This window comes from Barbus barbus (assembly GCF_936440315.1).
Source record: "Barbus barbus genome assembly, chromosome: 43".
NCBI lineage: Eukaryota > Metazoa > Chordata > Actinopteri > Cypriniformes > Cyprinidae > Barbus > Barbus barbus.
This window is the reverse complement of record NC_136721.1, coordinates 14249229-14276021: the sequence shown is the minus strand read 5'-3', so window position 1 is coordinate 14276021 and position 26793 is coordinate 14249229. Positions and strand designations below refer to the sequence as shown.

General features: G+C 36.9%; 1 protein-coding gene across 1 annotated transcript in view; it reads left to right on the top strand.

The window, feature by feature from the left end:
* The window catches only part of LOC306862306 (glutamate receptor 4-like), a 92437-nt gene that overhangs the window by 49926 nt on the left and 15718 nt on the right, over positions 1-26793 (top strand). The window contains 9 exon segments of the mRNA XM_079405050.1: positions 4220-4459; positions 9000-9184; positions 10129-10182; positions 10640-10798; positions 15903-16070; positions 17035-17139; positions 18845-18955; positions 22281-22487; positions 23901-24274. Of these exon segments, the coding sequence (XP_079261176.1) occupies positions 4220-4459; positions 9000-9184; positions 10129-10182; positions 10640-10798; positions 15903-16070; positions 17035-17139; positions 18845-18955; positions 22281-22487; positions 23901-24274 (1603 nt within the window).

Sequence of the window (26793 nt, the reverse complement as noted above, 5' to 3'; positions counted from 1 at the left end):
GGAATTTCAGAGTTGTTATTTTATTTTGTAGATAAATATTGGATGAATATCAGACAACTTCAAATACTTAATTCTTCATGCTCATTTCCCCTTTTTTTGCGTTTAGATATGATATATTTATATTTAGATGTTTAGATATTAGAGATACCATCATCTACTGCCCTTTTAAAGGGGTAGTTCACACAAAAATAAAAATTCTGTCATTAATTACTCACCCTCATGTCGTTCCAAACCCATAAGACCTTCGTTTATCTTCAGAACACAAATTAAGATATTTTTGATGAAATCGGAGAGTTTTCTAATCCTGCATAGACAACAACACAACTGACACGTTCAAGGCCCAGAAAGGTATTAAGGACATCGTTAAAATAGTCCATGTGACATTACTGGTTCAAACTGAATTTTAAGAAGCTACGAGAATAGGCCTACTTTTTGTTTGCAAAGATCTCGTAGCTTAATAACATTAAGGTTAAACAACTGATGACACATGGACTTTTTAATGATGTCCTAACTACCTTTCTGTGACTTGAACATGGTAGTTGCATTGCTGTCTATGGAGGGTCAGAAATTTAAATTTTTTGGTGAACTATCCCTTTAAAGTTAATCTTTAACAACACTGTTAAATGAGATCTTTAGCAAATATCAAAATGAATGTACAATTTTCATACTTCATACTTTCATACATGTCTAATGTTTTATGTCGAAATGCACATGTAGCATTTAAAACATTTGATTTTACTTTTTGTTTTCATAAATACCATTTGTGATTTTATTTCTTAAATTATAGAATTTGAATATTGCCTATTTTTCAGTTATCAGCCAGAACATGACATTAATTACTGGGTTATTGTATTGGCCAGGATTTTAATGTATAATTAATATAATCAGTGTTGTCATTGTCATTTTCAAGCAAACCCAGAGTATTAATTAATTTAAATGAGTGTGTTTATATTTCAGTGTTGTGCGTGCTGGGATATGATTTTCTGTGTCCTTGAGCTGTGTGGATTGGGATGACAGGAAACTGACAGTAAAATTGGGGAAGTTCAGACAATACTGTTCTCTTTGTGCTCATTTTTGTGGCAGATATTCATTTGGGATATGCACTGTGAGAGAATGTACTCAGCAGCATTCAAAAGAGGGTTAACTGTGCAAATCAGGTGGAACAGAGTGACTGCAGTGTGAAAAATCTGCCGCAATCTTATTTCTCTCCCTGATTGGATAAACATCCAGCCTATGGCGTTATGACTTGCTATGCAGGTCTCAGACAAAATTGTTTAAGTGGAGTGCAGATGTTGAAGGGCATGACGGTGTGCGAGGTGACTGTGTGTGGTTTCTGCTAGCGTGCAAATATAATAGAAGCAAACACGAGCAGTGATTCCCAACCACAGGTATCTGTATTGCAGGGAAATTCATAAGAAGAAGGATATATTTAACTATTATTTAAAACTAAATGATAATATATTAAAATGATAATAGTAATTTAGTTATCTTTCTGTTGTTTTTGATGAAAGAAAACAATAATGTATGGAATGTGTTTTAAAATATGTGTGTATGGCACTTGTGGCATTAACATTATTATTAAATAGGACCTTTTAAACAACAACAACAGCAAATATTGGGATACAAAAATAAATTATGCTCTACTGTTCAAACGTGTGCTCGTGTAATATTCTTTCAACCAAATCAATACTTTTATTCAGCATGGATGCATTAAATTGATCAAAAGTGGCAGTATAGGCATTCATAATGTTAAAAAGATTTTATACTTTTATTTCCGCTCAGCTGTTTTTAACATGAGAAATGTCAAGAAAGGTTAATTGAGCACCAAATCACCATGCTACAAAGGATCATGTGACACTGAAGACTGGAGTAATGGCTTTGCCATCACAAAAATAATTAACATTTTAAAATGATTTAAATAGTTCTTTTAAATTATAATAATATTACACAACATTCATTTTTTTAATAAAATAAATGCCGCCTCTGTGAGCAAAAATATTTTAAAATCCCAAACTTTGAACAGTAGAGCATATGCTACTACGTGAATTTATTGTTCTTTAAAAAGTCCTATCTAATAATATCGTTGGGAATACTAAATTAAATCATGTATAGTATGAACACATTACTGTTTTTGTCAATGAAGAGGTACTTGAGCTTTAATAACAAGGCTGTACATGAGACAAAAAAGGTTTGGAAACACTGTATGTTCTTGGTTTGGCTTTGTATATTGAAGTGTGTGTGTGTGTGTGTGTGTGTGTGTGTGTGTGTGTGTGTGTGTGTGTGACTAGCCTCTGCTTCTCTGTGGGAATGATGCTTCCCACTGTCAGATCCAGGTGTCTTTCCGTTCCCTTCCCCCAATCCGAGGCAGATGTAGTCTGTGTGCAGTCATGGAGATAGTGCTTTTAGCACATCCATGATCAAAGAGCCTATACTTACGGCACAATGAGATCCTGCTAATAATCCACAATTACTTTCAGACACATGCTGGTGCCAATCAGAATCATACAAAAATAACTAACTACGACAAAGCTGTACGTTCAGTGATATGTAATTACGATACAATCGATTAAACAAGCCTACTTGTGTACGATGACAAGAATGCCCTCATTGCCTTGAGCGTACATTGCAAGTTGTTAGTTTTGACATGCTGCTGTCTTTTTGGCTGTTTGTTCGGAACAGAAATGGGAAAACGAAAATCATCAAAGCCAGGTGGTTTTTCCATTAGCGTGCCGCAGTTAAGCTTCAAAGCTGAGAAGTCGGACTTGCTGCAAGAAAGAAATATGAAAAGGAGAAAACTAACAATAACTGCAAGACCGTCAGACATGAGAGACATTTTCAGAGACGGGCCTGCTTAACTACTCACTTCAGACTGAGGCAGTAGATCAGACATTGCCTCAGCAGCCACTGAAGTTTCTCAGAATTGCAAAAACACAGGGAGAAGCAGCGTGGAGTTCATTATCATACAGCATATAAAGTGTATATTGCATACTGCAGGCACTTACAGATGCAGCTCTGACTCAATAATGAGCAAGTTCACATAGAACTGATCCAATTTTCCATTTTCTTTCTTCTGTGTTTTTTTTGGAAAGCCCGTTTAGAAAGCAAGCACCATGTAGCCTCTTTCCAGTGTTAAATCAAGGTGACAAGTTTTAGCTGTTTAGCATGGTTCCGTTAGCTTCTACTCTATATACGGTATATGAGATTGCTTAGTCTCTTGCGCTCATTTAAACTGCATTTCTTCAAACATACAGTGAACTAGTAATATTGTGACATGTTGTTGCAGTTTTACTTAGAAAGTTTATTTTATTCTTATAAATATTAACCAATTAATTTCTTTTCAGGATTCTCTGATGAATAGAAAGTTTAAAAGAGCATAATTTATTTGAGATATAAATCTTTTGTAAAATTATAAGTCTTCACTGTCACTTTTGATCAATTTAATGCTGTCTTTCTGAATAAAAGTATTTTTTTTTTTATCTTATCGGCCCCAAACTTCTGAACAGTATTGTGTGTTTATGTGTACGTACCTCATAGGTTATCAACCAGTATTGCTGAAATTTATTTTTAAGTAAATTTAAGTTTATTTTTAAATTAGTAAGTATGTTGTTAATGCTTTCCCATATTTTTACATTTAGATATAAGATATATTTGTGTTTAGTTATTAAAGATCATACTGCTCCCTTAAAGTTATTCTTTTAAAAATAAATTAATTTAATAACAATGATAAATATAATCTCAAAAATCACTTTTTCATACTTTATATCAGTGCTTTTGATGCCTAAATGACTTCTAGTATTTAATATATATATATATATATATATATATATATATATATTTTTTTTTTTTTTGTATTGGTAATAATTAATATAATCAGTGTTGTATGGGTGTCGTTTTTATTAACATGACATTTACAAAAAAAAAAAAAATGGCTTAAATGATGACTTTTGTATTTTGTAAATTAGCAATTCTTGTGTAACATTAAAAGCTACAAAAATAAGTTGACCTGCTAATAGAAATCATGTAAAGAATAAATATACTTATTCAGGTTGTGGAAGAGTTTCCCAGTCTTTTTCATTAATATTTCAAACACTTACAGAAAACAATAACGTAAGCTACTGTTCTAAAGTGAAGTAAATGTTCAGCACTCCCTCAGGTTTTATGTAATTAATGTTTTAAGCATCTAACTCTCTCTCTTCCTCTGTGTTGTTGTGTTTTGCAGTCTGTTCGCAGTACTCGCGGGGCGTGTTTGCCATTTTTGGCCTGTACGACAAGAGGTCGGTTCACACGCTAACGTCCTTCTGCGGTGCGCTACACATCTCCCTTATCACGCCCAGTTTCCCCACGGAGGGCGAGAGCCAGTTCGTCTTACAGCTGCGGCCCTCCATACGAGGGGCCCTTCTCAGCCTGCTAGACCACTACGACTGGAATCGATTTGTCTTTCTCTACGATACCGACAGGGGTAAGACAATAAAACACACCCACTCACATTAAGTTTTTAATAGTTGTACATACAGACTTGAATTTTAAATGATGTACTGCATAATGTCTACAGGCTTGGAAAAACATGAGAGGTGAACAGTTCCTTTAAGACTTCACCAAAAACTTCACCTAAAAGTTCACCAAAAATGAAAATGCTAAAATTCTGTCATATTTTACTTACTCTATTCTTCCAAACCTGTATGACTTTCTATCTTCTATCTTCTATCCATTAAACACATACAGAATCATTTTGAAGTGCCTTTACACAGCTATTTTATATACAGCATTAGTTTAGTAACCAAGCTCCAAAAAGGATAAAAAAAAGTACCATAAGAAGAACCATAAAGCGTGAAACAATTTTTGGATACAACAAACCCAAATTTGTCATTTTTGAGTTGGTGATCCAAATTTGAGAATCAAACTTATCTGCTTTGTGTTCTTTTGAGTCAGTTCTTTTCAGTTAACCAATTGATCTGGTTCACAAATCTGGCTGGTCACTTTTTTCATGCAATTACAATGAATGAGGACAGAGATTTAAAGCTTTAAAAAGGATGGATAATCTTCCTCTCCAAAGGCTGTTAACTGACTTGAATTTGAGAACAGAATCAGTGAAATTAAACACCTAATTCATTAAAAAAGATAGGACTCAGAAGAATAATCTGTCATTGCTAGTTCTAGAATGAACTGGCTTGAACTTTCAAAGAGACCTAGGGCAGATGTCAAGATTATGTCAGAAAAACCTGACATATGACTTCAGAGAACTTAGAATATAGTCATATGAAGTAAAAAACCTTTTATGTTCCACAGAAGATAGAAAGTCATATAGGTTTGGATCAATGTGCGAGTGAGTTTACAATGTAAATTTTACTTTATTGGTTGCCTCATGGAATCAGGTGAGTAGGAATGAGCCACTCAGAATTGTATTTCCAGGGAGCCTGTTATTAAGAGAGGCTTATTCTTTGGAGAGCAGGGCCAGGTCTTAATCTCTTTGTTAGACTAATGAGCTGTTTGTTGGCCAGAAACACAGTCACTCTGTTTCTTTCTTACTTGTCTCTCTCTCCTATCCTCTCCATCAGTGTCTTTTCTTTTCTCATCTTGCTCTGCTGTGCTAGACTAAGACTAGCCCCAGAGGTAAGTTGTGGCTTTAGGTCTGACACACTTCTGAAATGCACCAACTTCCTTTGAAAGACGAGCACAATATCCTCCTGTCATCTGAGTCAGTAAATCATAAGAGCTCATTGCACAGTATCCTATAAATAACAGAAGTGATCTGTGTTGTCTTGTGCGTGTATAATACGCGCTGCTCTCTGTCATTTCACGAATGTTCCTGACGTGCAGATTTCTTAGAGTTTCTATGATTGGTCTTCTCACATCTCCCCCAGGCATGTGTTTTTCCTTCACATCCCATATGGCCACTTATTTGCAAAGTTTCCATATGGTGAGTTTAATCAAATATTTTTGAATTGTTAGCAGAATCAGAGCATTCAAGATCCTTGTATCTACTTTATCAAGTGCTTATACAGTAAATAAGCCTTTTTTATATAAAGCAAAAAGCCACAGTGAATTTTCTACAGAGAAGTAATGTTTGCCCATCCATTGTTATGTTGCACCATTGTAAGATCCATAGGTGGAGGATGGACCAACTTCTCCACACACTGTTTTTTTGTTTCTTTTAAAACACATTTAAATAGATTTCCTGTCATATAGAACGATACATTTCATACAAATTATTGCTGATATCTACTGTAATGCTCAGCCTTGAGAGGTTTATTGCTTGTATTAAACAGCAGCAAAAGCAATATTATAAAATATAGTAAATGTAATAAAATTGTATGATAACAATTAAATATTCGATGTAATAATTATAATAGTTATAATTTATTATTATTATTATTATTATTATTATTACACTGTTGGTAACAATAATAATAAACTGTTGTGTTTGTTATTTTATTTGTCTTAATTATAAATAAATATATACATATGTAAATTAATAATAATTGGAATAAAAACTACAGGCTGTTTATGGTTGCCAGGCAATGTATTCATATAGAGTATGTTTATTATAAGTAATGTGTGTTTATAATATATAATGGTTATTATTATTATTATTATATTAATAAATTATTTTATTGTTAATATGAATGCTAATAATAGTAATAATAATAATAATTGGAATAAAAACAAAGCTATTTATTGCTCCTGAGCATGTGTGTATAATTTATATATATTTGAATTGAATTTGAATTGAATACAAAACTGAATTGAATACATTTCATTTAAGAATACATTCATTCAATACGTTCATTTAAGACAAAAAGAAAATTATTAATCTTGGTCAGTGGGCAGAAAAAACACTCCTACTGTGAACATTCTGCCCTCATCACTTCTGAAATGATTGCGACAAATGTCAGAAGACATTCAGGGTATCATTTTATGAGTCCTACCAGTCGGACAATATTAGTGCTTTGGAGCTCTTGAAAAGCACAGATTTTGTCCTGATGGTCCTTATTTAGACTACTGGCTGAGTTACTTTAGACTCAGTGTGCTGTGAGAGCTTCTGAACAGATACTATCTGAGCGGGATGTGGACATGATGAATGGTTTAGTGTAAGAGGTTGGCACTTCACTGCATTTTCATGGTCTGTTCTCCATCCCTTCTCTCTCTCTCTACCTCTGACTACCACACACACACACACACACACACACACACACACACACAGGACTGCTTCCCCCTGCTGGGCTGGATGGTAGATGAGGGGGGAAGGGAGGATTCTGGCAGCTCTAATGCTGATTCTGGTTCTGGTTGGTTCTTGCACATACATGGATATTCACATAAGCACATGACACACCAAGCAACTGATTTTTCAGCTATTAATCAGAGCTGGATTCTCCACTGGGGGGCTTGAATTATTAGCAGCAGAGGCTGTTATTTGAAATAGATGGCAGAGTTAGTGGTCGATACTGCAGGTGTCTGCAGATATTGAGAGTGTAGTTTAGTGTGTGAGGTTGGGCACGTTTGCTTGTGAATGTGTATGTGTATGTAATCAGCCTACTTGACTGATTGCTGTTTGTTTAACATACTGGCATGTTATGTCCACATCAGCCATAATGTACAGTGCTTTGATATGTTAATTCATAGCTATTCATGTTGCACGAATCCTGGGAGCATCAGGGCATTGGTAAACACTGTGGTTGCTCAGCCAGCATTTAATGTATAATGTTCCTGTAGCTCAACTGGTATGAGCATGATGCTAGAAACATCAAGGTTGTGGGTTTGATTTTCACACATGCCAATAAAACATGTACCTTAAAACACTCTGGATAAAACCATCTGCCAATTACACAAATGGATTAAATGCAGTTCTAACATGTCTCAGTGTTTGTAATACTCATTTATTTATCATTTTTATCTATTAGTTACTTACTTCTAGAGTACATAATCGAGATATTTTGAAATATATTTTTGTCAGTGGAGGCCAAAACAGCACTGAACCCTACTGACTTATAGTGAATGGACAAAAAAAAACAAATAAACTTTTTATTTGCAAAATATCTTCTTTTGTCTTCCACAGAAGAAAGTAAGACATACAGGTTTGAAATGACAAGATGGTGTGTAAATAATGACAAAATAATAATTTTGGGGTGAATTTGAGTGATTGGGTATAATATTATATATACAGTGTAACAAAATATGTTCATTTTTTTTTTCTTTATCTTGGACATATCTAGATAGATCCATTTGCATAAATACTGCCCCATTTGGCAGTTTAGGGTAGAAGCAGTAGCGATCAGACACCCGATTGAGCAAAAGGGTTGCCAGATCAAGCACAGGTTAATCCATTAAATAGTGGAGCCGAGAGAGCTTCGTTGCCAAATTCTGATTGTTACCATAAGGGTCCGTTTTACAGGGACATCTGCTCATCTTAGAGTCAAGTGGGCCTCAGAGGCTCCGAGTGCCTATTTCAAACAGCTAGATTAACATATCCAACACCAGCCCTGTCTGATTAGTACAAGCAGCACTGAGGCCAGTAGCTAGAATCACAAGCTCCTTAATGGAGCTCTCAGGAAGCCTCAATCACACCTTGGAGAAGGTGACAAAAAGCAACTTTCTGTCTTCCAATTTAACCGAAACGTGTATCGCTGCATGATGATGGCTTCTATTTTAAGGATGCAGGAGATTTGTTTCATGCAACCGAAGAGATGTGATGTATTTGTCCATTTATCTGTGTACTGTTGAGGCTTCTGGGAATGTAAGCTTTGTGGGGATTGAGGCCTAAAATGAGTCCGCATGGAAGGATGGGATGTTCGTATCAGCGCCCTACGATCTGCGCCATGTGATGGCTCACAGGCCTGCACTTGCAGATGAGAGAGTACCGCACTGGTGCAGGAATGACTCACTGACAATGCCACAAATCACATTCTTTCTGAATAAATGAGAGACGTGGCTCAATGGTTCAAGCCTTCAGTGGTTTGATGCACATGCTGATCAAATGCCTCGCTGTCACTTTTTTGTCATAGGGTATGCGATACTGCAAGCTATCATGGAAAAGGCGGGCCAGAATGGTTGGCAGGTCAGCGCCATATGTGTCGAGAACTTTAATGATGCCAGTTACCGGCAGCTTCTCGAAGACCTGGACCGCAGGCAGGAAAAGACGTTTGTTATAGACCTGGAGGCAGAGAGACTGAACAACATGCTGGAACAGGTGAGATAAGAGGATGGTTTTCAAGTCAAAAGCAATGCCAAATGCATAAATTATTGTATTTAAAAAAAGTTAAATACAATAATTTATTTCTATTTATATATTTGCAAAAATATATGTATATTTTATAAATGGTAACCGTTAATTATTCTTTTTTATATATATTTTTTTTATTGTTTTAATTTATACAATTAGGGTGGACAGAAAAAAAAGTGTATATATATATATATATATATATATATATATATATATATATATATATACTGTTGCTGAATGAAAATGTTCCTTGTTTCTTTTATCTTGTTTGGTTGAATAATTTGCATATATTTACCTGTCTGTATTTCCTGAAATACAAGACACAGGTAGATATTCTACAGGTATTTTATTTTATTTTATTTTATTTTAAACGTGTGTTATGTATTTACACAAAGTAATATAAAATACACAGTCATAGAAAATTATGGGACAGGTTGAAAGGTAATGGAACATCACACCCAGAATGGTTAAAAATGTTTTTAAAGGTCTATAAACTGTACTGTACATTGTGCATCAGGGTTAACCAAACATAATTAAACATGCACAAGCACAAGATCCTGAGGGAACAAAGAACAGATTTCCTCAAGTAATTCAGTTGCAGAAATGACACATTAGAAGGGCATATTTCTTTATTCCCTGCAAATTGATCCCTTGATATTTCCTCTTGCAACATTTTGTAGCTGTCAAAATCATTTTAAGATATTCTTGCTGGTGTTTGCTTCAATATTCCTCAAATTACAGAGCAGTGTGGGAAAAGGCAGCCTGTTTGATTAGAAATAATTAATAACAGCAGAATTCTGCTTTCCCAAAGGCTTACAGCTCTGCTGTGCATTCATATGCTGGGTGAATGCCGACAACTGTATTTGCTTTTAGGATTTGCCCTCACTGTAATGTCTGGTTTATCTCCACAGATTGTGAGTGTCGGCAAGCATGTCAAAGGCTACCATTACATCATGGCAAATTTGGTGAGCTAAATTGTATTCCTTTATCGCCTTATTCTCCCTGTCAGCTTGTCCTCCTTTCATATTCTGCTTTGTCTCTTACTTTTTCTACATATTCCTCTCCACTCCACTGATCTCTATCTCTCTCTCTCTCTTTAGTTGTCTCTGCCTCTCTGTCTCCTGCCCTCACTGGTTCTTTTTCTTTCTTAATCCTCGCTTTTCTTTAAGCAAGATACGTCAATTTGAGAGACTAATTCGTATTCCAGTGTGAGTGGTGGTGACAGTGTTTTAATGATGCTGCGAGCTGCAGAGCGTGCTCTCTCTCGCTGCTCTCTGGCTGTGCACGGAATTGGCTCACAGAGGCGAGCTGGATGTGTGTGGAATTTCTCTTATCGTAGCGCTGCATTGCCAACTACGTTTTAATAACCCCCCCCCCCCCCCCCCCGTATTTCTTACTCTTTCCCCTTCTTTGCTCTGGCAGGGTTTTAAGGACATCAATCTGGAGCGTTTCATGCATGGGGGAGCCAATGTGACAGGCTTTCAGCTGGTGGACTTCAGCAATCCCATGGTTATTAAACTCATGCAGCGATGGAACAAGCTGGACCAGCGCGAGTATCCCGGGTCTGACGCTCCTCCCAAGGTACGGTCGCATGGTCCAGTACAGTGTGGAAGCACTTTGAAATCAGATACATTAGCATAAATGCATAAACGCCCTGTTTGAGTCCCTCCAGCCACTTTGAGAAAACACTTGAATCTCTGGAATGAGTCTGATGATCACATCCAATGGTTTTATAAGCGTGTGTCAAGGTTAAGTAAGGCAGAAACATTTAACATTTTAAATGAACGGGTCAGCGTAAGGAAAAAATTTAGGATGCATGGATGGATCGATGGATGGATAATGTAACCAAGGAAGGGAGAATGTTGGGTTGGTATAAGGGAAAAAGGAAGGATGGATGGATGGATAATGTCAGCAAGAAAGGAAGGAAGGAAGGACGGACGGACGGATATCAAAGGAACGAAGAAAGCGTGGGTAGAAGGATGGATGGATGGATGGATGGATGGATGGATGGATGGATAGTGGAAGGAAGGAAAAAAGTATAGGTGCAAGTAAGGAAGAAAAGATGAAAGAAAGGTAGGATGGATGGATGGATGAGTGGGTGGAAGAAAGGAAAGATGGATGATATGGTGGGTGCATGGAAGGAAAGGATGGATGAATAATGTAAGCAAAAAGGAAGAAAAAAATTAGCGTGTGGAAGGAGGGAATTAAGGAAAGAAATATAAACAAAGGAAGGGATGGATTGATGGTTTTAGGAAGAAAAGAAGGAAGGAATGAAGGATGGAAATAAATAAATATAGACAAGTGAAAAAGGAAAGGATGATGGAACTAAGGAGGATGGGTTGTTGGAAGAAAAAGGATGGATAGAAGGATAGATGAAGGAAGAGAGAAGGGTGAATGTGAAGTATGAATTGACGTGGGTGTTGGGTTTGAGAAAGGAAGGAAGGAGCGAAAGAAATATAGACAAAGGAAAAAAGGAAGGGATTGATGGATGGTTGGAAGAAGGAAACCAATATAGACGAAGGAAGAGGGAGGATGGGAGGTTGGGTTTGTTGAAGGAAGGAAGGATGAAAAGATGGGTAGATGTGAGTGGATGGATTTGTGGAATGAAGGATGGAAAAAAGAAATATAAACAGCTGAAAAAGGAAGGGATGGAAGAAATGATGATGGGTGGGTGAAAGGATGGATGGATTGATGGATGGAAGAAAAAGGATATATGGAAGGATAGATGAAGGAAGAGAGAAAGGGTGAAGTATGAATGGATGTGGGTGGTTTGGTTTGTGAAATGAAGGAAGGAAAGAAAGAAAGAAATATAGGCAAAGGAAAAAGGAAGGGATGGATGGTGAAGGAAGGAAGGAAAGGTGGTTGGGCTTGTTGAAGGAAGGATGGATAGATGAAGGAAGAAAGGAAGGATGAATGAATGGAATGATTCATAGATGTGAGTGGTTGGGATTGTGGAATGAAGGAAGGAAAGAACAAAATATAAACAAAGGAAAAATGATGATGGGTATAAGGAAGGAAAGAAATAGAGACAAGAAGGAAGGGAGGATGGATGGATGGATGGTTGGGTTTGTGAAAGAAAGGAAAGAAAGAGGAATGGATGGAAAGATAGAAGAATGGAGAAAGAAGGAATGAATGATGTTGGTGGTTTAGTTTGTAGAAATAAGCAAAGAAGAAATAATGGATGGAAGGAGAAATAAAGGTAGAAAGGATGAATGGATGGAAGGATGGGTTGATAGAATAATGATAGAGCACAGTCACAAGAATTATAAACTGCGCGTTTTATACCAGAACTGGAATATCAAAAACAGAAGCTGTGCTGATGTATTGAAGTAACATAAAAACATTGTGTAACAAACCGTATCACTTTGACCCGTACTGTGAATTACACACCTAAATTATCATAAACTGCTTCATTCATCCTCGTCTCACCAGAAGAATCCTGCTCATGATTTGATACGCCTGTTCATGTCTGCGTCCTGAAAGCAAGGTCTTTGTTGATCCGTTTTTACTGGGACTCACTTTCCCCTTGGGGCCCAATGAGGATGACATTCTTTGGAGGGCGGTTGCATTGATCCCCGCCCGGTAATGCGCCGCAGGAACGGAAATCCCTTCGGCGTGGCCTGAGGGGACATCGCTTTACCAGGCGGCTGCTTCTCACTGCACACCGCTGGCCAGAGCAGGATGCTGGGGAGGGACACTGTTGGGTGTAAATGAGATGCTGTGGTCCAACCATGTCAACACATGCACGGATCCACATATACACTCTCACAGACTCACCCTGTGGTATTTCAACTCGGCTGCTCCGTCTTTCATCCCAAATACTTTAAGCTACACCCCTAAACCTCATAAAATCTCCGAGCTGTTAGCCTTTCCTGCTGAGGCTATCGGAAGAGTCCCGAAGGCACCGTCTAGTGAGGACACACCTTCTCCAGGGATCAATCCATGTGTTTTAGGGCTTAGGGGAGCACATGGCATTAGCTGGAGTGATTCAACTGCAACTATTTTCCAGTACTTCCTTTCTGTCCTGCGGGAGTCAAAAGAGAGTCCTGTTATCTTTGATAATTAATGTCGGGTCATGAAACGGTGGGTAGAGTCAATTTAAAAACATTGCCTTAAAGGGACAGTACACTCAAAAATAAAAATCCTGTAATTATTTACTTTATGAGAATCATTCATTTCCATTATATATATATATATATATTTTTTTTAACATATTGTGTGTATATATGTGTGTGTGTATATATATATATATATATATATATATATATATACACAATGACCACTTCAGTTCTTTAAAAATGACCAAAAAAGTCAAAATGAGAACCGGAGCAGTTGAATTCATAAACTCTGAAATTTGTTTATTAAAAAGAGTCTGTTCAAAAGAATGAATCATTCACAAATCAGACTGATGTGACTCAGCAGTGACCCAAATTTCTTCACATTCTTCACAAAAGGGCTTTTAAACTATTTTATGCTGCTTTAACCATTAAAAACCCGTTAAAAAATTGGCGTGAGTAAGATTTTTTTTATTAAAAATAAATTAATACTTTTATTCAGCTAGGACACATTAAATTGACCAAATATGACCATAAAGACATTTATTATGTTTCAAAGTAAATGCTGTTCTTTTGAACTTTCTATTATTAAAAGAATCCTAAAAAAAAACAAAAAACATTATCATAATATTAGGCTGCACAGTTGTTTTCAACATTGATAATAATAATAAATTATCACCAAATTAGCATATTAAAAAGATTTCAGAAAAATCACGTGACACTGAAGACCATTATTTAAATTGCAGTAATAGTTCAAAATATTACTGTTTTGATGTATTTTTGATTGAATAGATGCAGTTTTGGTGAACATAAGAGACTTCTTTTTAAAACATTAACAAATCTTACTCAAATTTCTGAAAGGTAGGGTACAAACATGCAGAAAAACAACAGCATTCGGGTTGAAATCACATGAGGGTAACAAATAATGATAAAAAACGCTATTTTTAGATGAATTATCTCTTTAAAAACATTCTTCAATCTCCTGTTATCTCTCTCTATTTCAAACTCACTCTGTCATTCCATGTCTTGCTCCCTGTATGCCATTGTAGCCCAGGGGTCTTTCTGTGTGTTTTGTGTTGTGTTTGTAACGGTACAAAGAGTCCCAGGTCTTACACTAGAGATCTGCTGATGGAATACCAAAAACCCTCTCACAGCACAGCCAGAGTGGCTTCTTTCAACCGTCAAACATCAAGCAAGCGGGACATTCTGAACACACAGGGGTATTTTCCTGTAACAGTGTGCATATATGTACGTTCAGCTCAGGTGACCTCATCTGACTCAGTGTGATGAAACAAACCACGTCAGACTCTCTAAAATAGCAATAAGAAACACAACAGCAGATGAAAAACAAGGGCACGAAGCATCAGGCCTCTGAAGGACACACGCTTATTTCTTAGTAAAAATACCATGCATTGCCGGCAGTGATTCATTTCGTGCCGCTTTATCTCAGCGAGACAGAGAGAAAGAGCACAAGCCACTTATTGGTGCAATCAGGGCAGCCTCTGATAGCAGCTGACCGGCCCTCCCCCGACTCCCACCCACCAGAGACTGAGCAGGAAGCGCCTCACAGCTACTGTGCCAGAAATCACTGATTTCACATGCTCTTTCTGCTCCTAATATGTGCAGTGACAAGCATGTGCTCTCCTCTTTTTCTCTTGCTGTTTTTGGTTTGTCCAATGCTCTGTTTTAGTTTTTTTTCCCCCTTTGATGCAGCTGCAAAACACAGACCACTGTCCCCTATGATTCCTCTTGGTTGTCTTCTGCTCATGAGGACGCCAGCCTTTACAAATGGCGTTCGTTAGTGTAAACCTAATGTAGTCAGGTTGATTGACTCGTGTTTAATAATCAGCATTTTGGTATAGTATAGACACTGAAGTGAATATGCAAAGCACTTATAAATAACATTATGCTGGAGTAACAGATTCTGATTGGTCAATTGCCATATTTTTCTACAGTGGATTTTTTTTATTTTTTGTTATTAATATTAATACAAGTAAAAAATTGTTCTTTATTTTAATATATTTTAAAATGTAATTTATTTCTTAGATGGCAGAGCTGCATTTTAAACAGCTATTACTTCAGTCTTATTGGTCACCTTTCATAAATCATTCTTAGTTGCTGATCTGGTGCTGAAAAAATTTCTTATTAGTAACCTTCAAAACATTTGTGCTTCTTAATATTTTTGAAAACTGTAATTTTTCTCAGTATTCAAAAAAGAATCAGAAGAAGATTTGTTTTCTTTATGGACACTTTTGATTAAAGTAATGTGTCCTTGCTGATTAAAAGTAAAAAAGTCCTTTTAAAAAAATCTTTCTGACCCAAAGAGGTGTGGGGGGGGGGGGGGGGGGGGGGGTGTATAAACACTTAGTGTAATACAAAGATATTCTTTTTTAGCATTTCAGATGTTATAAATTAACAATATGGAATGTTTTATGCAAAAGCTACTAAAGAAGAATAGTACATTTATAGGTTAGCTTGAAATTTAGATATTAACATTTAAGTAGATTAATAAAATGAACCTACCTAATGAACCTAATGAAGTAATGTTTACAATATGAACCTTTAAAACACCACTGAAGTGTTACTGTATATGTATATATTGACCTTTCCATGAACCTCTTTTTCTGTAGTACACTTCCGCTCTGACATATGACGGCGTGATGGTGATGGCAGAAGCCTTCAGGAACCTTCGCAGACAGAAAGTGGACATCTCCCGCAGGGGCAATGCTGGAGACTGCCTAGCCAACCCCGCTGCCCCCTGGAACCAGGGCATCGACATGGAGCGCACACTCAAACAGGTCACATGCACAGATGAGCAAATTCAGGCTTTATATGAGATGGGGGAAAAATGTTTTGTGCAGTGTTTTAATGGGAGGAAGACAGAAATAAATGTGGAAGAACAAGGCTGTGAGGTGACAGAGGGCTGAGGCTGAACAGAACAGTAATCGACGAAAATTTGAATCGATGGAAGGTAGAAAATGACAGGGAAAATGGAAAGGTGTAATAGAGGAAACTATAAGGATAAAGAAAGCGAGAACCAAAACAGGAGAGAGTGGCAGAAAACAAGACGGATACGGTGACACGGTGAGAGCAAGAAAGATGTGAAATGTGTGTGTCAAATTTTTAAAACCACAAACTGTTCTCAGACCCCAACAACACACCTCACAAACAAATACATAAAAAATATATTGATTAACATTCGATAGTACTTGATATTTGCTATGTAAATACTGTCACAGAAATCTAAAAGATAGAGACAGAGAAGTGCATGTCAAACATGTAAAAATACTATAAATAACTAAATCGTGAGTGTTTTATCAGCAGGAAATTATTTAATTGCTTTCAATTATACACAGATAGATAAGAAATAAATTTGAGTTCATCTTTCTCACATTTAACATGCTCTACTGCCTCGTCGCTAAAAGAGTCCGGGTAGAATTTATGATCCTTTTGTGTATTTATATTTAGTCCTGATGCAAACTCAATAGTTTAGTTGCTGATGATTTGGCTCCACTGTAAATATTGCATTGGTTTTCAGATTTTTATCATTTTTTTTATTTTATTTGTTTGTTCATGGTTAAAAGGATTTTATGTCTATTTTAGATGGACCCCTGTTTGAGAAACACTGGTGTAGGGTAATGCCTCTAGAAGAAAGAGATGTTAAAGTTCAAGAAAGCACATGACTGTGTAAATGAAAGTGTTTTGAGGTGCTTTGCAGTGGTTGGATAACCTGTAATTACATTGTTTATCACTACAATCCAGGTGCGCCTCCAAGGATTAACAGGAAATGTCCAGTTCGACCACTACGGGCGCAGAGTCAACTACACTATGGATGTTTTCGAATTAAAAAGTAACGGCCCCAGAAGGGTAAGAAGTCATTCTTGCATCAAGCATTGGTAGTTCTTCAACTCTGATATTGTATGTCTGACTTGGGTATTTTCTGTCCAGATTTATCTTTGATTCTGGGAAAGCGTAATCATGCTTTGCTTTTGGTCTGTCTCTCTACATCTGTCGAGTGTCATTTCGGTGTAATTCATTGTCTTTCTTGATGTGCTTAACGCTCTGTGCTTCACTTGATGCAGCTGTTTCTGCAAGAACAATCCCAGGAGACCCTGATGAGTCTTTATTATTTTATAGTCAGCGTTTTCTTTTGTACAATGTAACATCTTGTAAGTCTCTTACAGAACTTCACCACCGCATTCCCATTTCATGCATTTATGGATCTCTTTACATGGTGAAAATCGTGTTTTACAGCCATTTTATCTGCCTTATAAACCTTATAAAATATGAATTATTAAGACTGATGGATGATCATTTTTTACAGAAACGGTCGTTATTTCTACTCTGGCACCAAATCTCCCCCACAGTGTTTCCAGTGAGACAGAGTTTTCTCTACCCACGTTAGCTGACGGAGCGAGTGGGCTATTTGACAAGCAGGCTTTGACTGTCATGCCCCTGTGGGATTGTGGGAAATCAAATGAAATCTGTTCAAATTATATTTAGCTAAGAAACAGTCTCAGTGATAAGACATAAAAATGAGAGGGTATTTATTTTCAAATAGTCTGTTCTCAAACTATTTGCAAAATTGTAGATAATTGCAACCAAATGTACAGTTGTTAAATAATGCACAAAGTTTGGCCTTGAATGGCCTGGTGGTTTTAGCATCAGAGCTATGTATGTACCATAAAGTCTCATGTCACACGCCTTCTTCTAAAGTTACGGGGAGTCCTCTGCCTCTGGCATGCTTTATGGAGTGTGGCGGCTCCTGGCTGCTGTTGAGCAGTGCACCAGAGGAAGAGTGATGGGAAAAGGAGGAGGAGGGGAGCACAGGAATGAGCCGCCAGGGTTTGGCACTCATTTATCAGCCGGTCGTGAGCCTCGCTTTAGGCAGATACTGGAGCCTGGCTCTTCTTTTTCCCGTTCATCTGGGTCTCGTAAGGACACGGGAACACGCCGCTGCTCGCGTCTCCTCAGCCTGACAGTTTATCAACCCACAGCAAAATGTTACACGCGGTGACACCGTGCTCTTAAACCACACAAAATAACAACATTCGTCTTTAGCATCTACATAAACACTTACTTTCTTCTTTGAAACCCAAAAGAAGATATTTTAAATGTATTTTTAAACATTTTTGTCCTTAAAATGAATGTTAATGGCTAAAGATGAATAATAAATAGTTTTGCTGGTAACACTTTAGTATAGGTACCGATTCTCAGTATTAACTTGTTGCTTATTAGCATCCCTATTATTACAATATTAGCTGTTTATTAGCACTTATAAAGCACATATTCTGCATGACCATATTCTACATCCCTAATCCTGCCCAATACCTAAACTTAACAACTACCCATACTAACTATTAATAAGCATCAAACTAGGAGTTTATTGAAGCAAAAGGGATAGTTAATTGTTTGTTAATAGTGAGAATTGGACCTTAAAATAAAGTGTGACTGTTTAGCATGGTTTAGACAAAATACTTGCCGCACATTTACCCATATGGGCAAGCTTACATGTATTCATTTGCTCTCAGTTGGGTCTGGCGTCTCATTCTCATCCTTGTCCCATCTCCAGATTGGATATTGGAATGATGCTGATAAATTGGTTCTAACCCAGGATCAAGCCTTGCTTCCCAATGAAACATCTGGCATGGAGAATAGAACCGTGATTGTAACGACTATCATGGTGAGTAGCAGCATTTCCTGAGACTTTATTTGCCACATTTTACAATAAAATAACTTGTGGTGTTTGTCCTTCATCTGAAAGCTTCCATATACCAAGAGCCCCTCTCATTCACACGGTGAAAAAATTTACATTTCTCAATGGCGATGAATTTCTTCATAACCTGCACACACAAAGATTGCGATCTGCAAACACTGCAGAAATTCACAGCTGCGCCGTGCTGTTCATCAAAGCGCATTTTCTCTCTGTGTGACCTGTCAGTCATACTGCTCTCCATTCAGATAACCCAAATGTTTTTACGTGTGCTGAATAGCATCCCTCAACAGTGCTGTCATGGCATCGTGAACACGCCGTGTGCATCATCTGCCTTTCTCACGTACTGTCAAAGTTACCAGAACTGGTGTCTTGGACTCTCTGTATTTTGTTTTGTTCATTTTGTCAACTGTAATCTTATGTGTGAATTGAAACACTGCATGAATGGGACACATTCTGTATTACATTTTGGAGATCATAAATGACAGTATCGTCCATGTATATGCACTGATTCAAGGATGTAATGGACACATATTTGCTAAATGCTAAGGTTTTGGAGTGTCGCACCTGAAGCCAAATCCTCCTCTTTTCAGCCCCTGGTGAGGAACCCCTTATTAAGAAACTGAACAGCTGATGGACTCTGCAGAGGTGAAATCAAGCGCTTACTGAAGCTCCGACAGACAGAGAGACAAATCAGAACTGAGGGCAAAAACATGGATGCTACTACCTGAGCCAAAATAAAGGCACAATGAGAAATCAAGCCGTGGACGAAGACAAAGACAAGCTCTAATAAGCAACTCAATCATGAATGGAGAAGACCTGTAGTGTTGCCAGAACTGGAAAACTGGATGGACCCATGGAAGCCAAACAAAGTCTTTACTTTAGCATTTAAATCACTTCTTTCGCAAACAGAAGGACCAGGTTTTTATAGCATGCAGGTTTTGTATGTATAGCATACTGTATATTAAATCATCATTACTGCCCCTTTGCATTCATTAAGACTTCTCAAAGCATATCTTGGATATTCATAAGGAATTCTCATTTTCCCATTATGCTCTATACATTTTAAAGGGACAGTTTACTCAAAAAAGAAAACGATCATTAGCTATGTTTCCACCCACCTATTTTTCTGCGCATTTTGGGATATCACATAAAAAATTAAAAAATAAACGCTGGATGGAAATGCCAAGATGCACATAAGTTCTAAAAATGTGCATAAAAATGTATGCGTTCAACTAAGTCTGATCAATTTTGTATCCTGTAAGAAAACATGCGCATAAACTATGATGGAAACACTTTTACCAAATAAATTCCTTAATACTCATCAGAAAAAGACATGTGACTTTGCAATGGGACAGCATAAAACTGGACTATGCTTGAGCAAAGCCTCATCAAGTGCTTCGTTATAATTAACTCCCAGAACTGCATTCCCAAACAGAAAATAAGATAACTTTATCCCTTTCGGCTGCACACTCTAAAGCTCGTAATTTATTGTATACAAAAAAAAATTTATGCAGTGCCTTCTCCTACTGCAAAAAACTAAATTTTTCTTTGTGATATTTAGCACAACTTAATCAGGAAGTAACGATTTTGTTCTCTTTAACTCACTCGAAAAATAGAAATGGTGCTTTATTTGTAAATGTTTTATGCGATATTCCAATTTTGCACATAAGTTTAATTCGTAAATTTGGATGGAAACTTAGCTACTGTTTGCTGATCTTCATGTTTCCAAACTCGCATGACTTTCTAATGTGGAACACAAAAAAGTTTTGAAGAAATTCATGCTGCTCATTTTCTATACAATGAGGGTGGATGGGAACCAAAAAGTACCATGAATGCATCATAAAAGCAGTCCAAATGACTTGCTCTCAAAATCGTGGTTGGTCACCATTCACTTTAATTGTGGAAAAGCGCAGCTTGGACATACAATGAAGGTGGATAGAAAATAGAGCTGTCCAACAAAAACACAAGGAAAGTAATGAAGACCACTGAATGAAATTTAACTTGGCCATCATTCACTTTCATTTTGTGAAAAAGAGCAGCTTGGACATTCTGTCTAACTATCTCCTTTTGTATTCCACAGAAAAAAAGTCAGTCATTGGTTTTGAAACTCAGATGGTGTGTAAATGGGTTCCAGTTTAGGTGAATTATCCCTTTAAGTTTAGTGACTATGAAGACTTTTTATGTGGTATTTGTAAGACATGATTTTGCATGACTGCCTATGCACCACCTCATGACACAAGAGATCCCCCTTGAGGCATTACCTGCTACAAATGCTAGATCCTTTTTATTTTTCGGTTTTTACCTGTAGAAAAACACTGACCAGGAACAGCACTGCCCTGTGCTTGTAAAAAAGATTTTAGGAGAAGGTTGCATTCTCATACATCAAACAAATTTGAGATTAAACGGATCTTCCGTTGACATTCAGTGTGGAGAGCTCTATTTGCTGTGTGTGAAATATTTAATTCTCCCTACTGGGCTTTCTGCCTTTCATCATTTTAGGCCAGCCATATGGCTTAGAAAATATTTGTAAAAGGGAAGCAGGTTTTCAGGATTTTTATGTAAATGTTCTGCCATCACCTTGCAAGTAAACATTTTTATTTGCTGCTGTATAGCACCTGTATTGTGTTAGAAATTGTTTGTTATGACAGTACTGATGACTAAAAATGACCGTTTGTGTTTGTGGTGTGGCTTTTTCCTGCACAAATGTTTCTTTTCGTCCTCTGAACTGTGATCCCTTATACGTTTCAGCGACAGTTAGAAGCAAATTCTGTGTTGTTGCGTGTGACAGGTTTGCAATAGCAGTTTGCTGTTCAAATGTTGATAAAGGCATGCAATTGTAATAAATTGTGGTTGTGAATTTTATGGGTCAGTTATCATTGCTTTGAATCATGTACAGCACACATGCTTTATGTTATATTTTAATGCTTGTATGAATGCTTTGTTATGGTTTCATACATGCACCCTTTCTTAAACGTTAAAACATTTATTCCTAAATGAAAATCCTTGGTTTTATGTGGGAGAATTTTGACTCGTGTCAATTTAAAACAAAAGCAATATGTTCTTATGGCTAGCATTTGAATAGCAAATCAATCAGGCACAGGCTAACATAATGACTGTAATTATCTTTAATACTGCTTCTACAACAGTTTTATTCATCTATAACTACGCAATACATATTTAGAATATAGAATACAAATTAAATGTAACAACATGGAAATTGAATCACTTTTACTTGTTTGCAAAAGTGTCACATGTTGCCCATTGAAAGTACTTCGTTGTTTTGTTCATTCAGGAAGGGCCGTATGTAATGCTGAAGAAGAACTGGGAGATGTACGAGGGCAATGAGCAATATGAGGGATACTGCGTGGATCTGGCATATGAAATTGCTAAACACATTGGTTTCAAGTATAAGATCTCCATCGTACCTGATGGAAAGTATGGAGCTCGGGACCCAGAGACAAAGATCTGGAACGGGATGGTTGGGGAGCTGGTGTACGGGGTAAATTATATTCTTCTTACTTTTTTGCAATGTTCTGACTTATGCGTGATATTTATAGATGACGTGCTTCTCAAAATCCTTCATCACTTAAGATTGTACAAATTTTAAAACACAGCCACCACAAAATCAGACTTTAAAACCTCTTTTTACTTTTAGATCGTTCTGAGGTTAATTACAGATTTAAAATCATAACAAGATGTAGTTTAATAGCTATGATACTGTTTTCTTAATTAAATCTTTGCATTGATATGACAGGAAACACAGGCATCTAACAATGTTTTGAGGGAAAAAACGGTTAATAAAAAAAAAATAAAGGCATATGCATAAACCTAAATAGGAAATAAAACAGTTATCAAATAAATGTGTCCTATTCTGTGACCAATGGTGTCTCATATTTTAGAGCATTCAATGCAATTTGGGAAAGAAATCAATTGAATGTGTGTGAAAATATGGAGATGTAACCCCTTTGTAATCTTTAACATTTTCATAAGTAACTAATTTAATTACACTTTTTTCTCAGTAACATTTATTTTGCAATTAAATTATATAATTCCATTACATGTAACTAGTTACTCTCCAACACTGCTTATACAGTACAAAATAGAAATACTTGTAAAAACCATAAGTGTATGGTTTTTAAACATGGAGCATTCAAAAAATGCCTGATGAGAATTTGAGATAATCTAAGCAATTTTCATTGTAAACTTTTAGCTCTGGGTCTGGTGAACAGAGAAAAAAAGAAAGAGCATCCTTTCAGAGGCTGATGTTTATTAATGAGCACTGCATACAGCCAGTGCTTGTCATCTTGTAGATTTTTGCTGAGCACCAGAAAACACACAGCCCAAAAGTTTTTTTCTTCCTCTTGAAAGTGTCGAACAGTTATGAGAAACTTTAATTTGTTTTTTGGATTAGTCTTGCGCAGCCCTGCCGAGGTCTAAAGTGTCACTAAGTCACCAACAATAATCTTGTTTTTGGATTTACCATGCAGCAAAATGTGCAGCCCGACTTTAGACTCTACAGTTTTTTCTCTCTTTTGCTGTAAGCATCTTTTTTTTCTGCATTGATTAGTTTATCCTTCTCCCCAAACCTCAGTATTAAGCCTCTTGGATTAACTCCTTGGATTTTTTTACATTAATATGCAAAGCCTTGTTCAATTAGAGAAGTTATAAAATATGATGTGAGGAGAGGTGGGAATCCGCAGATTATTATTTTCTCTTTTTATTCGCTCTTTTCTTCTCTAAGTATAATGTTGAAATATGAGATCTCAGCTGTGAAGGCAATTATTTAGTGTTAACTTATCCAATCAAATGGCTCAGTTAATAAACTTAACAAAGTCATTATGTCTATTTTGCTTGTAAGCAAGCATATTTTGAAGTGATTAAAGAATATAAAAATGCTTTTCTGTTGCTCTAGAAAGCGGAAATCGCTGTGGCCCCATTGACTATTACTCTGGTCCGGGAGGAGGTCATTGACTTCTCAAAACCCTTTATGAGTTTGGGCATCTCTATCATGATCAAGAAGCCCCAGAAGTCCAAACCGGGTGTCTTCTCCTTCCTGGACCCGCTGGCCTACGAGATCTGGATGTGCATTGTGTTCGCCTACATCGGCGTGAGCGTGGTGCTCTTCCTGGTCAGCCGCTTCAGCCCGTACGAGTGGCACACCGAGGAGCCCGAGGAGGGCACTGACGGTCTGCCTAGCGACCAGCCCCCCAATGAGTTCGGGATCTTCAACAGTCTCTGGTTCTCCCTTGGAGCCTTCATGCAGCAGGGTTGCGACATCTCGCCCAGGTCAGTAAAATCAAACCACCTCTACAAAATTTCTTGAGAGGAAAAAAATGTAAATTGCAGTGGTAATTAATACAGTTAATGTCTCTGATATGGTAATATCTGATACCTGAAATAGTATGAGTCATTGCTGTAGTTTCCATAGTGATTTGATGACAAAGTCTGAATTAAAGAACATGGAGGAGCAGCCAAGTGGGAGAACTTGCATTAACACTCGCTGTTTATTCATTGTATCTGCTTTGAATCTTTGGGGAGCGAGGAACAACCAAGTCACAACCATCACTAAGAACGTTTACATGCACAGTTATAATCAAGCTACTGTGATTTTCTCTACACTACCATTCAAAAGTGAAATGGTAGGTAAATGGTGAGCATAAAGACTTCTTTCAAAAACACATCTTATGGCCCCTAAACTTTTGAACGGTAGTGTACATGACAATATACATGCATGTAAACGTACTTATGGATATGGTCATATTCCATTTGTATGTAGCAAATGTCAGTCATAAAGGAGCAGTTCACCCAAAAAAAAAAAAAAAAAAAAAAAATTGTTGTTATTCCAGACCTTTCAAAAAAAGAAAAATCTTGTCAATGAAGTCAATGAAGACCAAAGTTGTTTTGGAACCCATCGACTTTCATTGTATGTACAAAAGCAGTTGTAACAATCCTCAAAATATCTTCTTTTGTGTTCCACAGAAGAAAGAAAGTCAAACATTTTTGAAAACAATAAATTATGCCAGAATTTTCATTTTTGGGTGAATTATCCCTTGAATATGTTGTACTCTGTATTTACCGAATACATCACACTTTGTCTCTCCGGTTCCTCAGTAAGTAACTGAGGTGTCATTCCACTTTGCACCTTGATGAATTTTACCATCAGTGAAGCAAGTGGGGGGTCTGGGGTCCAGCGGAACAGTCCGAACGCTCATCGTCCCATTTGATGTCCACACATTGCCCGTCTGTCCTGCCAGCTAGTTCTCACAGGAGTCTCACAGGAAACGTGCTAGTCATTCATCGTTACTCTGTGTGGCAGTTTGTTTTTGTTATTTGTCTCTTGCTCCTTCCTTCGCCTGCGGGTTTAACATCAGGCTCACCGCAGCGCCGGCTCTCGCTCGCACCCCCACTCACCCTCTCTTTTCTCTGTGTAATAAGCACCTGCATGACCACGATAGAGCTCTTTAAGAAGTGTTATCAAGAGAAGAGAGAAAAAAACAGGCTTTATTTTTCAGCCCTCACCAGATAAGAAATCACTCATGACAGGCCAAGGGGAAGAGAAGAGCAGTAAAAAGCATGGCGGAAGACAGCAGGTACTTAGAGAGCCATCAAAACCATAGCGTCTATCTCTTCTGCTCTATAGCCTGTACATCACAGCGCTGTAGAGGGCCTATGGTTTTGATTTGGCTTAATAGGAACCATTTAGGACTTATAAGAATCATGCTTTCATCGTTTTTGCATATAACTAATAAAGATTCATGAGTTGGATAGGAGCCAATGATAAATGACGGAAAAATCGGGAAAAAGCACTTCCATTCATTTTCTTTAGAACATGCCATTAATTCTCTTTAGTCAGCATGTGCCTTTACCTCAATGTTCTTGATTTAGACAAGATGACGCAGTTGCGCAGCAGCATTACCCGGGTGTCGGTACTTGTCCTTTCCTCCTCATCCTCCTCCTCCTCCTCCTCCTCTTCTCTGTCTAATAGCCTACTGGTTATTCAATTGTGCAGATTTGCTTTCTTTTTCTTATGCACTTGATAGTTATATGCATATTTAACAGTTACATTAAGATACTTTCTCTTTTCCCACGGGAACGTACTGCCCTGCAGTAAAGTTTTTTTTTTTTTGATTGATTTCATATTAATTTTCACATTCCATTTTCGTGGAGCACAGTGGAGCCAAACCCATTTGTCACAAGACAGATCATAAGCTAATACAGGGGTTTTAATACTGATGTCCATGAGATTTCCAGGGGCTCGTAAACCAGGTGTCTTAGAGGCCCAGTTTGAGAGAAAATACAAATATTTTACAATTTTTATTTTTATGATAAGAGTATTTTATTTTATTTTTATAATAAGAAGTTTGAACCAAATCTGCACAATTATTTGTTGGGGGAAATGTAGTAGTTTTCCCCTGTCGCTGTCCTTCTAGTATAGGAATAAAGATACACATTTAACTAGTTGATTTAATTTTGGGATCATCATGTTGTCTTCATAATATCACAATTATTACTTTTATCATGCAGTATTAATGAGTCTTTATACTGTACAGGAAAATAATTATTATTATTATAATTTGTTTCAGATTTAGATTAGGGTAATATTTGTTAACAGCAACACCGATAATAATAATCATTATCATAATAATTATAAGTATTATTATTATTATTATCATTTGAACTTATAATAATAACTTCTAATATACAGTCGTGGTCAGAATTATTGGCACCCTTGGTAAATATGATCAAAGAGGGCTGTGAAAATTAATCTGCATTGTTAATCCTTTTGATCTTTTATTTAAAAAAAT